Here is a 15,503-nt window from a genome sequence, read left to right on the forward strand (position 1 = left end):
TTCTCACTGTGATCCATCAGATTCCTCCAGGACGCTCACAAGCAAAAGAGGAATCCACACCACCACCTCCTCTTCCTCCTCCCGAGGTTGTTCCTCAAGACACAAGACTTGGAGGCACCTTACCCACCAGGCTGGACATCTTCAAATGATAGACCTGTCAAAAGCGTGATAGGACGGCTGATGGACAGCAATGGGTTTTGACCCCTGAACTTTCCCCAGCCATCAGTTGTGACCCTCCCCGGGCATTCTGCAACTGGACGTAAGGACCTTGCGCACAAAGCTTTTGGTCACAGTCAGCAGAGAAAGTGCAGCTCGGGGAAAAAACTCACCGAAGGCTGAATAAGAGGTTCACTGTGCAAATTTGACCCAAACTGAGCAAATTTGACCAAGACTTCAGTGACGATGGAACGACGTTTACAGTCCCTCACGCAGGCTGAGTGGGACGCTCAGGTTTTTTGGAGGGGGCTTGCCTGTCATTTTGTTTTAAAAGGATAAAAATAATGTCACAGTCCTGAGCTGCACAGCGGCATTTGTAGAATGAACGGAAAAAAACACTCCTTACCTCCACCTTACAGGCGTTCGGTCCTTGACTTATGACCACAGTTGAGCCCAAAATTTCTGTGGCTAAGCAGGACAGTTCTTAAGTAGTTTTTGCCCCCATTTTGTAAACTTGCTTGCCACCGTTGTTAATGACTCACTGGCTTCCCCATTGACTTTAGCTTGTCAGAAGGTCACAAAATGTGATCACTTGAGCCCGGGACACGATGACCGTCATAAATGTGACTCCGTTGCCATGTGTCAGAATTTTGATCACGTGACCGGGGCAAAGCTACAACGGTGGTTAGTGTGAAAACCCCTCATAAGTCACTTTTTCAGTGCTATTGTAACTTTGAATGGCTACTAAATGAATGGTTGTTAGGTCAAGGATTACTTGTACGCTGCTCTGCCAGTGTTAATGTGACGGCTCCTTCTCCCCACCTAACCCCAAACCATGAAATCAGCTGTGCCCCCAAAGCACAGACAACAGCATAGCAGTGTAGTTGCGCCAGGAACAAAATGGCTGCGTGCGAGGTTTTTTCCCCAAGCAAAGAAGCCAATAAAATATAACCAGCGTCTCCTTGGTGTTGAGGCTGTGTTGTCTTCTTTTAGGGAACGGGGCAGGGGATAATGGGGAAGAGAATCTTGATTTTGCTGAAGGATTCCTGCTGACTGAAACGTTTTCTTGCCGTTGGGCTGCACGGGCATGGATGCTGGGAAGGTGTCTACTTATGTGGTGGCATCTCTCTAACCAACATAGTTTATTCATTTTATTACATTTATACGTCACTCGTCTCACTGTCAAATGACTCTGGCTGGCTTACATATACGCTAAAAACAGGTACAAACATTGGAGCATGAAATTTTAAATCATTAAACAAATTGCAGCCCAAATGATTTTGCTGCTCAACATGTTTCTCTCTTTTTTTTGGGTAATCGTATTGTTGTATTTCTCGTTTATTCTCTTTCATTGTTTATTTTATCGTTCCGCTACCTTTTTGTTCTTTCCTATGGCTAAGCGAGAGAGTCGTTTTGCAACCTTTCTTGCCACAGTTGTTAAGTGAGTAACAGGATTCCCCATGGACTTTGCTTGCCGGAACGCCGTAAAAAAGGGATGACCCAGGGACACTGCAACCTGTCGTAAGTGCACATCAGTTGCCAAGCGTCCAAATTTTGAACACGGTGACCACACGGATGCGGCAACGGCTGTAGGTGTGAAAAGCAGCCCTAAGCCATTGTGTTAGTGCCATTTTAACTTCAGGTGGTCACTAAACAAAGTGAAGGACTTCCTATAAGCAAAACTTGAGAAGCATTCATAATTAGGCTCAATTTATTAAAATGCAAGCATCCTTGTTCGAGGAGGCCGGGAGACAGAGGCTGAAATGGGTGTTCTCCTTTGAGCCGCCTCTTCCCCCCCCTCCCAGTTCCAAGAGGACCAGTCCCCTGAGCATGTTTTAATCCGGATCCCCTTCACTGAGGATTCCCACCTCCATCAGGTAAGCTCTGGTTCGGTAACCCCGATAGGCGGATTGGATCTTGATCGCTGCTTCTTCCTGGAGACGCAACGTTTGCCTGACCCTCCAGCCCCGCCAGAAGGCCTGGATCAGAGTGGCTGCACGCACCACATGCCACATCTGCTTCCTGGTCTTGAACACGCGCCTCTGGCCTTCGCCCATCCGGCGGGCACCGTAGTTTTCGTACAACCAGTCGGAGGTGCCCTGGGAAGGCATGCCTTGCTGTTGCAGTTGCTGCCGCTGGACACTGGTGGAGGAGAGACTCCGGCTGCTGCCGCGCTCCCGTGTCAGCCGTAGGGAGGTTTGTGTGCTGGGGGCCACACGCTGGCTGATGACTGTGCTGGGTTCCCGACTCTGCCTCCGTGGCTGCTCATCGGCAGCTGCCTGGTAGCTTTTTGAAGGCCCCTGATAGGAGAAGCGTGGCCCGTAACGGCGTGGCTGCCTGTACGCTGGTCCCTCCTGCCTGGAGGTGTAGGACATCCTTCGGGCATTCCTGGGCGGGGAGATACTTGCGTGCCCTTCGCATTCACTGTCCTCCACTTCCGATTCTGATGGCGGCCCTTTGCCCACGCCCACAAGCACACGGATGCTGGTGCACCTCCCGCAGCGCGGACAGGTCTTGGGCTGGGAGGGCTTGGGGTCCTCTTGTTGGACCAGGAAGGATGGGGATCGTGGCACCTTGCTTTTCCACTCCTCAGGGTCTCCCACAAGGCACTTGCGCCAGTGTTTCCTGGGGTACGGGCCCACCCAGGAGGAGCTTCCAGGCATGTAGCTGGGATGGCCATAGTAGGTCCCTGTTGGAAACCTTGGGGGACTGTAGTAGGTCCTCTGTGGACGTCCAGGGTGGTAAGTGTGGCTTCCTGCTTGGGCCATGTCCCGTCGGGTACGGTATCCGCGCCAGTGAGCTTGGATGGTGGTGGCTGCCTGCTGGCATTCGGCGAGGGCCTGGCGAGTCATGTAGCCCCGATAGTGCGCCTGAATGATCTGGGCAGCTCTCTCCCTGTCCATCCTGGGGTACCCCCAGGATTCTCTTCCCCTCCCAAAGGAGGAAATGGAGGATGTTCTTCGGTGCCTGTAGACCTGCGCCGAAGGCTCCTGCTGCCGTTGCAGAGCATGGTACTCACGAGTGATGTATCGCCTCCAAGCGGCCTGGATGGTGGTGGCCGCAGCCTGCTCCGTCATGAGCTGCTTGCGGGTCAGGTGGCCTCGCCACGTGGCCTGAATGGTGGTGGCCGCCTTGTCCATCAGCATGTCAAGCTCATCCACCAGGAAGGAGGATCGGTGGCGGGATCGGCTGTTACTCCGAGCTCTGATCTTGGCCAGCTGCCGGTCACGGCCGTGGATTTCTTCATCGGTCATCTCCTCTTCCCCACTTGTATGGCTGTAGGAGCACCAGGGGTGATCCTCGTACGTCTCCATCTGGGGAGGGGGGAGGCGAAACAGCAGGCGTCAGCAACGAGGTACTGATGTCTATGGGTCAAATGTGGCTTCTAGATAAGCCCCTTGGCCTGCTAGATCCCAATTCTGACACCAAGACAAGGAAGATCATTTGATTTACGGTTTAATTTGAAGTGCTTCAGTGACAAAGCAGTCTCTCTTTTATTCATTTCACTGGAGAAAAAAAAACAAAGGGAGAAATCACACCTTCCCCTTTATAGATTGCCCTGTTACTCATCCCAGCTTCTGCCAACCTAGCAGTTCGAAAGCACGTAAAAATGCAAGTAGAAAAATAGGGACCACTCCGGTGGGAAGGTAACAGCGTTCCGTGCGCCTTTGGCGTCTAGTCATGCCGGCCACATGACCACGGAGACGTCCTCGGACAAGCGCTGGCTCTTCGGCTTTGAAACGGAGATGAGCACCGGCCCCTAGAGTCGGAAACGACTAGCACGCGTGTGCGGGGGAACCTTTACCTTTAATAAGAAGGAGGAATGTTCTGAATTGTTCCCCTTATTAAAGGGAAAGGTAACAAAAGCGAATGCAAAAAAAAAGAAAGAAAAAACCCAGAGAATTTGTTAAAAGGGGGTCTAGGACAGCTCATCACAGCCATCTCGCCACAGTCAATTCGCCGTGGTCAATTTGCCTGAGCCAACTAGCTGCGGGACAAAATGTACACTAATATCAAAGAAAGGATGCCGAAGGAGGGACAAAATCAAATGTGAATTGCAAAACTTAAAATATTTTTAGAAACTATTTTAAATTATTAAACTGAATCGTCGAGTTGTCCCGCAGAGAGTTGTCAAGTTATACCAAGGGTCCCCAATCCCCGCTCCATGGACCAGTAACAGGACGCAGCACGCCCGCAACCGGTCTGCACAAGCAAGCAAAGTCCCATCATCCGTAGGATGCAGCCAGTACACAAAACCACACACCCTCCGATCTGCAAAAAAAACCTTTCTCCACAGAACCAGTCCCTGGTGGCCAAAAGGTTGGGGACCTCTTAAGTTATCCACTTCTAGTTGGAGGGCTTTGGCACCTGGCTGGCTGAAATTGGGAGCCTGTGCAGAGGAGGGGATCAAAGAAATCACAACGGCACCACGACTTTGCGATGGAGTGAGCTTCGGGACATGCCTTGATCCTGTAGTTGTCAGTGACACCTTGAGTTTTTTGACACATTCAAACAACCAGCTGAGTTAGGGATGTGGGGTTGACACAGATTCATAGATTCTCAGTCGCCCTCTGTAAGTGGGACAAAATACCCCCATCAAATTGTGACTGTGGGACCGAAAAACAAACTATCCAACATGGTGGCAGGGTGACAAAACAGCCTATGCAAGTGGTCCTCGACTTACAGTGTTAGAAGTTACGACAACACTGGAAAAGGTGACCTAGGACTGATTTTCACTTACGACCTTGGCAGCGTCCTCAGGGTCCCCTGATCAAAGTTCAGATGGTTGCAGACTGACTCATATTTACAACGGCCGCAGCATCCCAGGGTCACATGATCCCCTTTTGCGAACCTTGTGACAGGCGAAGGCCATGAGGAAGCCAGATTCACTTAAGAACAGTGTGACTAATTTAACAATTGTGGTGGTTCACGTAACTTCATTCTGGCGAGAGGGTCGTAAAAGGGGGCCAAGCTCATTGAACAAACGTCTCACTTAGCGACAGGAAACTGGGGCTCAGTTGTGGCCGTACGTCGAGGACTACCTGTAATGGAGATCCCTCTGATTTCCCGATTGCAACAAATGAAGTAAATACTGTATATATATATATTTGAAAGTTAGATGTACGTTTGTAATCTTCCTCTTAAGATTACAGATCTTATAGTCTATGTTTTGTATTTTGTCGCTGCGTACCTTTTTACTGAAGTATGATGTCAATGTGCCATACGTAGATAAATATAAGTAAATAAACGAACAGAATCCGAGGGCTGAAAGGGACCTTGGAGGTCTTCTAGTCCAACCCCCTGCTCAGGTCGGGAGACCTTATAGTACCCTCCCAAATGGCTGTCCATTCTATTTTGGAAAACGAACCGGGTTTGGGTTGTAGGGTAAGTTTTGGAAAGCAGCCACCTTAAAGAAGCTGAGACTTCTTTCAATGAGGGTTTAGCCCTGGTTAGTCTAAGATCCGAACCCCTTGTCTTCAGCCAAACCTACTGGAAACGTCACAAGCAAAGCCGCGCCGACTGATGGGAAGCGCAAAACAGCAGGACGGGCTACCTGGATGTTTTTCTCCGTGGCCAATATCTGAAAGGTTGGCCTGCGTTGCTACGTGTTGGTCTGTGACCTGGCGAAGAGAAAAGAAGAGGGTGAGTGGGCAGAGGACGGTGCTCCTGCCCTCCGGAAGTTTCCTGCATTATTGGCAAAGCCAACTTAGCACCGTTATCTGTCCCAGCAGGGCACGCTCACACCCACCCTGTTTTTATTTCTGCCTGTAAGGCCTTCCAGCCAATTCTTTCTTAGGCCGAGAATTCTGGCCAGCCCGTGACCTCAAGGGGTGATGTCACCGCCATTGTGGCATCATGGCCTATGCGCAGCCAAGCCTGAGTTGCTGGGGGAACGTTGCGACAGCTGGTATTTGGAAAAGAGCACCCATCTTCAACGTAGGCTTCACAGGTAGGATGTCACAGGGTGCGATACAATGTAGGACAGGGGTAGGCAACCTTGGCTCTTTTATGACTCCTGGACTTCAACTCCCAGAATTCCTGAGCCAGCATGGCTCAATATGGAAACCTCTCCCTTTCCCCTCAGCATGGCTGGCTCAGGAATTCTGGGAGTTGAAGTCCACGAGTCATAAAAGAACCAAAGTTGCCTACCCCTGGCATAGGATCAGACCTTGGAGGTCTTCTAGTCCCGAGGTCCCCAACCTTTTGGGCACCAGGGACTGGTTACATGGAGAGAGGATTTTTCATGGACCGGAGGGTGCGTGGTTTTGTGTGCTGCCTGCATCCCGTGGATGGGGTTTTGCTTGTTTGTGCGGTCCGGTTGCTGGCATGTTGCGGTCTGGTGCTGGTCCACGGACCGGGGGTTGGGGACCCCTGTTCTAGTCCAATGGTTCTCAAACTTTTCTTCACCGTGAGTTCCCTTTAAATACCTTTTGTGGCCACAGACCAAGACTTAACTCAAGAATTAAATCAATAATAATAATAACAACAATAACAATAACAACAATAACAATAACAACAATAACAACAATAACAACAACAACAACAACAACAACAATAATAATAATAATAATAATAATAATAATAATAATAATAATAATAATAATAATAATAATAATAATAATAATAATTTGGAAGGGACCTTGGAGGTCATCTAGTCCAACCCCCTGCTCAAGCCAGGAGACCGTGTACCATTTCAGACAAATGGTTGTCCAGTCTCTTCTTAAAAACTTCCAGTGTTAGAGCATTCACAAATTCTGGAGGCAGGTTGTTCCACTGGTTAATTGTTCTGTCAGGAAATTTCTCCTTATTTCCAGGTTGCTCCTCTCCTTGATTAGTTTCCATCCATTGCTTCTTGTCCTGCTATCAGGCGCTTTGGAGAATAGCTTGACTCCCTCTTCTTTGTGGCAGCCCCTGAGATACTGGAAGACTACTATCATGTCCCACCTCGTACTTCTCTTCATTAAACTGGACATACCCAATTCCAGCAACCATTCCCTATGTTTTAGCCTCCAGTCCCCTGATCATCTTTGTTGCTCTTCTCTGCACTCTTTCTAGAGTCTCGACATCTTTTTTACATTGTGGTGACCAAAACTGGATGCAGTATTCCAGGTGTGGCCTTACCAAGGCCTTGTAAAGTGGTATTAGTACTTCACGTGATCTCGATTCTATCCCTCTGTTAATGCAGCCTAGCACTGTGTTGGCTTTTTTGGCAGCTGCAGCACACGGCTGGCTCATATTGAAGTGATTGTCTACTAAGACTCCGAGATCCCTCTCACAGTTACTACTATTGAGCAAGGTACCACCTGTGCATTTGATTTTTCCTGCCTAAATGCAGAACCTTACTTTTTTCACAATTGAATTTCATTTTGTTAGATAGTGCCCAGTGTTCAAGTCTGTCCAGATCCTGTATCTTAAGCCTGTCCTCTGGAGTGTTGGCTATTCCTTGCAGCTTGGTGTCGTCTGCAGATTTGATGTGTTCTTTGTGAACCCTGTATGTCATCACATTCCCCCCCCCAGGAGTCTGCAGACCACAGGTTGAGAACCACTGTTCTACTCCAACCTTTAACCCCCTAAAGTCTCTTTAAAAACTTCCAGTGTTGGAGCATTCACAGCTTCTGGAGGCAGGTTGTTCCACTGGTTAATTGTTCTAACTGTCAGGAAGTTTCTCCTTAGTTCTAGGTTGCTTCTCTCCTTGATGAGTTTCTTTTTTTTATTTTTATTTAAAAAGTTTTACAATACATTTTGACTTTAATCCCCCCCTCCCCCACCCCTCTCCCTCTCCCCCACTCCCTCGTCCCCCCCCCCACTTCCCAGAGCTAAATACAGGGCATAAAATCAAAAAACAAACATAAACACCCCTATGTTATCAACAATAAACTATAAATTCTATCTCTCTCTAGCTCATATAAAATGAGTACAAACAATATTAATATTAATATTACAAATAAAGTAGAAAAGAAAAAGAGGAAAACAGAAAAAGATCTTTACTCAAAATAAATTTTCTTAATCCCAGTCCTTATTCATATTACCAGTAATTTCAAAAAAAAAAAAAGGAAAAGAAAAAAAAGACTTTCACCTGCTATTTGCATTCTCCCACCTTTCTCTAATTTCCAAACAAATTCTCAGTTACGCGCCAAAAGCGCTTATCTCTGTTAATCTTAATAATCTCCGACCAAACTAAACTATAATTAAAAATAGTTCTTGCATGTATCACACCAAATGTCTCACAGTTCCAAATCATCCTTAAGTTCAAATAATAGTTCAAATAAAAAGAGTATATATATAAAAAAAAAATTTTAGGCAATCTCTAAGACAACTTATTGTTAATTAGGAGCTTACATACCCACTCTTAATTCAGCACATACTTTAAGTCCATAACCCTAATATACTTTTCTAGCAAGCAAATAACATCAATCTTAAATTGTGTAAAATATTAAAAAAAAGAAAAAAAAACTTTCTTTCTCCTCCATAATAATTTACTCCATTGACATTCTAATCTAAAAATTTAATCAGCAATCTTAACGCCCCAAAACTTTTGGAGCACCTCTGTCATGACCCCCAAAACTTCTTTGGACCGCTCTCCTCCTACATCTTCACTGTAAGCACACTTTGAAGATTCCATAACTTTCTGCTGGTCTTGCTCTTGCTCTCGTCTCGCTCTTCTTAGGGCGGCACGCGTCATCTTCTGGCCTCCTGCAGCAACCGATGAGACTGTGACTTGATCCCCTCCAACACCATTGTCCTCTGTCTGTCTATCTGCAACATCTTGAAGCTTTCCCACACCGTATCCTTTTGCAGCTTCCAGAAATGATAGGGGGGTTGCTTTTAACACATTACTATAAAAATCACGTGCCTGAGCCACAGTAACCAAACGATGTCTTTTACCTTCGTGCGTCGCCACCAACCCAACTGGAATCTCCCATCTGAACTTAATATCACGTTTCTTAAGTTCCTGTACTAGAAATGCAAAATCTTTCCTTCTCCTTAGGATCTTCGGAGGGATCTCTTTTAAAACCAAAACTTCTTGCTCAGCCACTACCAAATTAGTATCATAAGCAGCTTGAATGACTTCATCTCTAATTACTCTCTTTGTAAAATAGACCACCACATCTCTGGGTAACTTCCTCTGTCTTGCAATCCATGAATTTACACGAAAAACTTTGTCCATATTTCCCTCAATTTCAGATGCTGACTGGCCCAGTACCCCTTCCAGAGCCTCAGAAATCAGCTGCTTTAAATCTTCTTTACCATTCTCCTTTAAACCCCTAATTCATACTGCATCTGATTATACTGAACAAGGCTCAATTCTTCGTCCATTTTATCCCTTATATCTTCATTTTCTAATACCTTTGCTTCTAATATAGAGTTCTTTTGACTGAGATCCTCCACTTTTACATCCAGCTGTTGCACACATTCAGCTACGGATTCAACCATAGACAAGATGTCCACCCTCATTGCTCTCAGCTTCTCTTCCATCTTCTTCTCCAATTTCTCCATTTTCTCCTCCAATTTCTCCTCCAGCTTTTTCAACTTTTCATCCATCATATCAGACATCAGTTGTGCATGCTTTCCAAGAACGTCTTGTAAATCCTTAAGCGTCAATACCGGGGGAGATGCAGGAGGAAGCAAAGCTTGCAGTGAGGTCTCTTGCACCAGGGAAGACCCCGCATTCCGGAGAGCTTTAGAAGTTTTAGCCGCCATCTTCCCCCACTTTCACTTATTACGCACTTTCACTTTAAAGCTATAAAATCCATTGAGCTAGAGAGTAAAAATAAAGAGTCCACTTCACCTTGACCTCCTGTACCGCTCTGCCTGCATCTTGATAATCAAAAGTATTTCCTTTTGGCAGGGGTGGTTGCTAACGCCTGGCTCTGCTCCAAGAATCCCAGAGCAGAGGCGCTGCGCAGCTCGGAGCAACCCAGGCTTCGGGGGGGGCTCATCCTTCAGCCGCCCAAGCTCTCAGCTCAGGCGGCCCCGGAGAGCTCAACCCCTGCCTGGGGCCTCACCCCCTCCTCTTCTCCCGAGGAGGGGGCTTCAAATCCAGCTAAACAGCTGATCGGCGCTGTTTACGATGGAAAAACACAGCTGCGGAGCGGGCAGCCCGAAAACGGCTGTCTTTTGACGTCGCGTCGCCACCGGAAGTTCCTTGATGAGTTTCTATCCGTTGCTTCTCGTCCTGCCTTCGGGCGCTTTGGAGAATAGCTTGACTCCCTCTTCTTTGGGGCAGCCCCTGAGATACTGGAAGAGTTGCTATCATGTTACCCCTCACCCTTCTCTTCATTAAACTAGACCTACCCAATTCCTGCAACTGTTCTTCGTATGTTTTAGCCTCTAGCATCCCAATTATCTTTGATGCTCTTCTCTGCACCCTTTCCAGATTCTCAACATCTTTTTTTGTATCATGACGACCAGAACTGGAGGCCGTATTCCAAGTGCGGCCTCACTAGTGCAGGATAGAGTGGTACTATCACTTCACGTGATAATCTCCATTCCAGGGCTGTTGCCGGGATAAAAATAGAGATCCTTTTGCACGTCACCTTGAGCTTCTGGCAGGAAAGCAAGATATAAATGCAACAAATACAGGTCTGTCTTTCCCCCAAAATTGCAATCCGTTGTAGCAGCCAGCAAACCATTCTCAATGTTCCTGCTGGACTTTCTTGAACAAAACTAGGGATGTTTGTATCTTAGTGGTAACAGCTCATGATAAACAAATTATATTGCATCAGTCTTTGGGGCGGCATAACGCAGAAAAGCTGTTCACATTATTCAGTGTTTTGGTTCTAAAAACTGCCTCATTCTGAAAGCCAGTTTCATCTAATGGTGAAGGCAACAGGCTAGAGACTGGGAGACTGGGAGTTCTAGTCCCAGTTTAGGCATGAAAGCCGGCTGGGTGACTTTGGGCCAATCACCAGGAGAGGGTGAGTTCTAGTCCCGCCTTAGGCCTGAAAGTTGGTAGGATGATTTTGGGCCAATCACCAGGGGAGGGTGAGTTCTAGTTCCACCTTAGGCATGAAAGCCGGCTCGGTGACTTTGGGCCAATCACCAGGAGACGGTGAGTTCTAGTCCTGCCTTAGGCCTGAAAGCCAGTTGGGTAACTTTGGGCCAATCACCAGGAGACAGTGAGTTCTAGTCCCGCCTTAGGCCTGAAAGCCGGCTGGGCGACTTTGGGCCAATCACCAGGAGACGGTGAGTTCTAGTTCCGCTTTGGGCATGAAAGCCGGCTGGGCGACTTTGGGCCAATCACCAGGAGACAGTGAGTTCTAGTCCCGCCTTAGGCCTGAAAGCCAGCTGGGCGACTTTGGGCCAATCACCAGGAGACGGTGAGTTCTAGTCCCGCCTTAGGCCTGAAAGCCAGCTGGGCGACTTTGGGCCAATTGCCAGGAGACGGTGAGTTCTAGTCCCGCCTTTGGCATGAAAGCCGGCTGGGTGACTTTGGGCCAATCACCAGGAGACGGTGAGTTCTAGTCCCGCCTTAGGCCTGAAAGCCTAAGGCTACCTAGATAAGCAAGGGAGTTGTACAAAGCGGGCGGGTTCCGGCTTTGGAGGCTACCGAAATTGGCAACTTGTACAAAGTTCTGTCTTTTGCATGCCTTTTTTTTTTTTGGTCTTTCACTTTGGAAAGTTTTCACCTTCTCTCGAAACCAAAACGCTCATCCATTATTATTATTATTTTTCGTACAAATGATTTCCTTTTCCCCCTGCCCCCTGAAAAGCGGCTGGAGTTTGATTCCCATGATTCTACACCAGGGGTCTCCAAACTTGGCAACTTGAAAGACTCGTGGCCTTCAACTCCCAGAATTCCCCAGCCAGGCACGCGTGCCTGGCTGGGGAATTCTGGGAGTTGAAGGCCACGAGTCTTTCAAGTTGCCAAGTTTGGAGACCCCTGTCGTGTACAGTTTGGGTGCTATCCAGCTGAGAAGGGAACCGACACCCCTGCTACAGGACGGCCTAGGACGGCTGCAAAGGATTGGGGTCCCTGTGCTGAGATCCCTCTCCTGCCCTTCTCCGCGGACTGCACGGAAGATCACGCTCAATTTCGTGCCGGCCTCACGACCGCCTTTAATTTTGATCAACCTCGGCTCCCTCACGCCGAGATTGCTGCTCTGCAAGGACAGGGGGAAATTATTAAATTATTAAATTAAATCCTGTGACAGGCAACATTTCCGTTGCTAAGTGATACATCCGATAAGCGAGATTTGCCCCAGGTGACCCACTTTTCTTGCCAGACGGATTCAGAGAATCCCCGCAGCTCTTCCGTTAGCAACACCATTGTTCAGGGGTTCTGGTTCCCACGTTGACTTTGCTCATCGGAAGGCAACTCCGGGATATTGTAAAAATCATAAATACGAGATATAATAATAATAATAATAAATAATAATAAATAATAATAATAATAATGATGATGATGATGATGATGATGATGGAAGGGACCTTTCGAGGTCATCTAGTCCAACCCCCTGCTCAGGCAGGAAACCCTACACCATTTCAGGCAAATGGCTGTCCAGTCTCTTCTTAAAAACCTCCAGTGTTGGAGCATTCACCACTTCTGGAGGTAGGTTGTTCCACTGGTTAATTGTTCTCACTGTCAGGAAGTTTCTCCGTAGTTCTAGGTTGCTTCTCTCCTTGACTAGTTTCCATCCGTTGCTTCTTGTCCTGCTTTGAGGTGCTTTGGAGAATAGCTTGACTCCCTCTTCTTTGGGGCCGCCCCTGAGATACTGGAAGATGGCTATCATGTCCCCCCTCGTCCTTCTCTTCATTAAACTAGACACGCCCAATTCCAGCAACCGTTCCTTCTATGTTTTAGACTCCAGTCCCCTGATCCTCTTTGTTGCTCTTCTCTGAACTCTTTCTAGAGTCTCAACCTCGTGGTGACCAAAACTGGATGCAGGATTCCAAGTGTGGCCTTACCAAGGCCTTGTAAAGCGGTATTAGTACTTCACGTGATCTTGATTCTCTCCCTTTGTTAATGCAGCCTAGCAGTGTGTTGGCTTTTTTGGCAGCTGATGTGAGTCCAAATGTTGATTATGCGACCACAGGGTGGTTACAAAGGTTGTAAGTATGAAAAACAGTCAAGAGTCACTTTTTCCAGTCTCATTGTAACTTTGAAGAGTCACTAAATGAATTGTCGAGGACCAACTGTATAGCGTTTGGCACTGAAAACTGCGGCGTGTCCACACTGCCACGGTGCAAAGAGCACACAAGTCAAACCGCACACGTTCAATTGTCTTCTCCCCATTCTATGGGTTAGACCAGGGTTTTTCAACCAGTGGTACAGGTATCACCTGTGGTACCTTGGCACCTGGCAGGTGGTACGCGGCCATCCTAGAAAAGTGGTAGCGGGGTAGGGGAATGAGCTGAACCGGTGGCAGCACCACACAAGCCTGAGCGAGGGACGGCTGGAGCTGCAGGGCTGTCAGGGCTCAGCGGAAGCGCCAGGATCAGTGCCAGACTCCAGCTGATTTCCATTTAGATGCTTGGCAACTGATTCATATTCGTGACGGTCAGAGTGTCCCAGGGTCCTGTGAAGTGACAAAAACCTGCTGCAACCACCCAGCAGATGGGGGGGATAAAATCAAACACCTCCACCCCACCCCCTTCCTCGGACAGGAGGAAGAGCGCCACCGGGCGGGCAGGCAGGTGTCTTGCTCGGCTGTGGCTTGGGGGGCACTTTTTTCAGTGCCATTGTAACTTCGAACAGTCACTAAGCCAACTGTTGTAAGTCGAGGACTACCTGTACTTCATCTTTTTTTTTTTTTGGTCATCTGGTTTTTGACACCTTGCTAGGCGACTGGTGGTACTCGGATGTTGCCGTATCCTAAAAGTGGTACAATGGGTGAAAAGGTTGAAAAGCCCTGGGTTAGACCAGGGGTGTCAAACTGGTGGCCCGCGGGGGTGGAGGCGTCACGCGCAGGCCACGCCACCCCGGCTCCGCAAAGGCAAAAAACACTGCAATACGTCGCCTGACGCGATCGAGTTTGACACCTGTGGGCCAGACGGACATCCGAGAGGGACCAACGCTCGGAGCACTGTATCCTGTTTGACGACCTATCAAGCCACAAATTTTTTGGGACTTGGGAGAACACTGGCATAAGCAATGGCAGCTGAGAACTTGGCAGAGCAAAAGAGCAGCTACCAAGTCATCAGGATGTAGTATGATGTAAAAAAAATGCTGAGACTCTGGAAAGAGGGCAGAGAACTGGGTCGGTGTAGTCTAATGAAGAGAAGGACGAGGGGGGACCTGATAGTAGCCTTCCAGTATCTCAGGGGCTGCCCCAAAGAAGAGGGAGCCAAGCTATTCTCCAAAGCCCCTGAAAGCAGGACAAGAAGCAACGGATGGAAAACTAATCAAGGAGAGAAGCAACCTGGAACTAAGGAGGAATTTCCTAACAGTTGGAACAATTAAGCAGTGGAACCACCTGCCTCCAGAAGCTGTGAGTGCTTCATCACTGGAGGTTTTAAAGAGAAGACTGGACAGCCATTTGTCTGAAATGGTGTGGGGTCTTCCACTTGAGCAGGGGGCTGGACTAGATGACCTCCAAGGTCCCTTCTGACTTTATTATTATTATAAAACTTTTATTCATAAAACATGAACCTCAGTCAACTGAACACTCAAACTGACTGGCACTAATTAATGGTTGACACGGGTTGCTGCCAGCATCCTAGGTATCAACCAGGTATCTCCTTAAAAAAATATTATTATTTATTATTATTTCTTTCACTATGTTTTTTCTTTCCCTCTTACCATCCCGTTGTCTACGGAGATTCTCAACCATCCAGGTTAGGGTTGTTCCAAAAGGCAGCTAGACTGCCTTGCCTTTTTTCCTTTGGAAACATTTGGCTTCTCAACGTTTCTCTTTGAGTCCTTCGGGAGAAGGGCGGTATAGAAATTCAATAAAATAAATAAATAAAATAAAAATAAACGTTTCCAAAGGGGGAAAAAAAAAACTTAAGGAAGTCCAGTTGCCTTTTGGAAAAAGCACCTTTGGGACGACCATCCCTTTAATAGCCACAGTAACAGCATCTAGACTTACACACTACTCCGTGGTGCTTTACAACCCTGTCTGAGCGGTGTACAAATGTCAGCACGTGTAGCCCAACAATCTGGGTCCTCATTTGACTGATCTTGGAAGGACGGGTCAGCCTGGAGCCGCTCAGCATCGAACTGCTGGCAGTCGCGAGAGTTCTGCCTTTTAACCACTGCACCACTACGGCTGTAAGTTTCAAATTTTGTCTACTCATCCATAGTTCAGCTTCAGCTCGATCAGAACTTTAATTCAAGGCGGAAACAGCTGGCGCTGCAGGCAGAACCCTAACCCTTCCCGCAAGTAAATGACAAGATTCCAGTA

At 47.7% G+C, this 15,503-nt stretch overlaps 1 protein-coding gene across 3 annotated transcripts; it reads right to left on the bottom strand.

Moving 5' to 3' along the window:
- Positions 1-1,198: 1,198 nt before the first annotated feature.
- On the bottom strand, positions 1,199-7,908 carry LOC308665258 (uncharacterized protein). Of its 3 annotated transcripts, none has more exons than XM_081323058.1 (4): positions 5,906-7,908; positions 5,711-5,777; positions 4,620-4,727; positions 1,199-3,470 (listed from the first exon to the last, which is right to left on the bottom strand). In XM_081323058.1, the coding sequence occupies exons 3-4, from the start codon at positions 4,662-4,664 to the stop codon at positions 1,992-1,994; spliced, it is 1,524 nt and encodes a 507-aa protein (XP_081179184.1). In that variant the 5' UTR covers positions 4,665-4,727; positions 5,711-5,777; positions 5,906-7,908; the 3' UTR covers positions 1,199-1,991. The 3 variants fall into 3 exon arrangements, with proteins under 3 accessions (XP_081179184.1, XP_081179185.1, XP_081179186.1); XM_081323060.1 differs by having other exon boundaries at positions 1,201-3,662; positions 4,525-4,727; XM_081323059.1 differs by lacking the exon at positions 5,906-7,908 and having other exon boundaries at positions 5,711-5,889.
- Between the last annotated feature and the right edge of the window lie 7,595 nt (positions 7,909-15,503).

Source organism: Vipera berus (assembly GCF_964194415.1).
Source record: "Vipera berus genome assembly, chromosome: 3".
In the NCBI taxonomy this organism is placed as follows: Eukaryota; Metazoa; Chordata; class Lepidosauria; order Squamata; family Viperidae; genus Vipera; species Vipera berus.

Coding starts and splice junctions, on each gene's coding strand:
- LOC308665258 (XM_081323058.1), bottom strand. CDS start 4,664: ATGTGTCAAAAAACTCAAGGTGTCACTGACAACTACAGGATCAAG. Junction 3,471..4,619: donor CTGACAACTACAGGATCAAG/GCATGTCCCGAA, acceptor CCCCCTCCCCAG/ATGGAGACGTACGAGGATCA.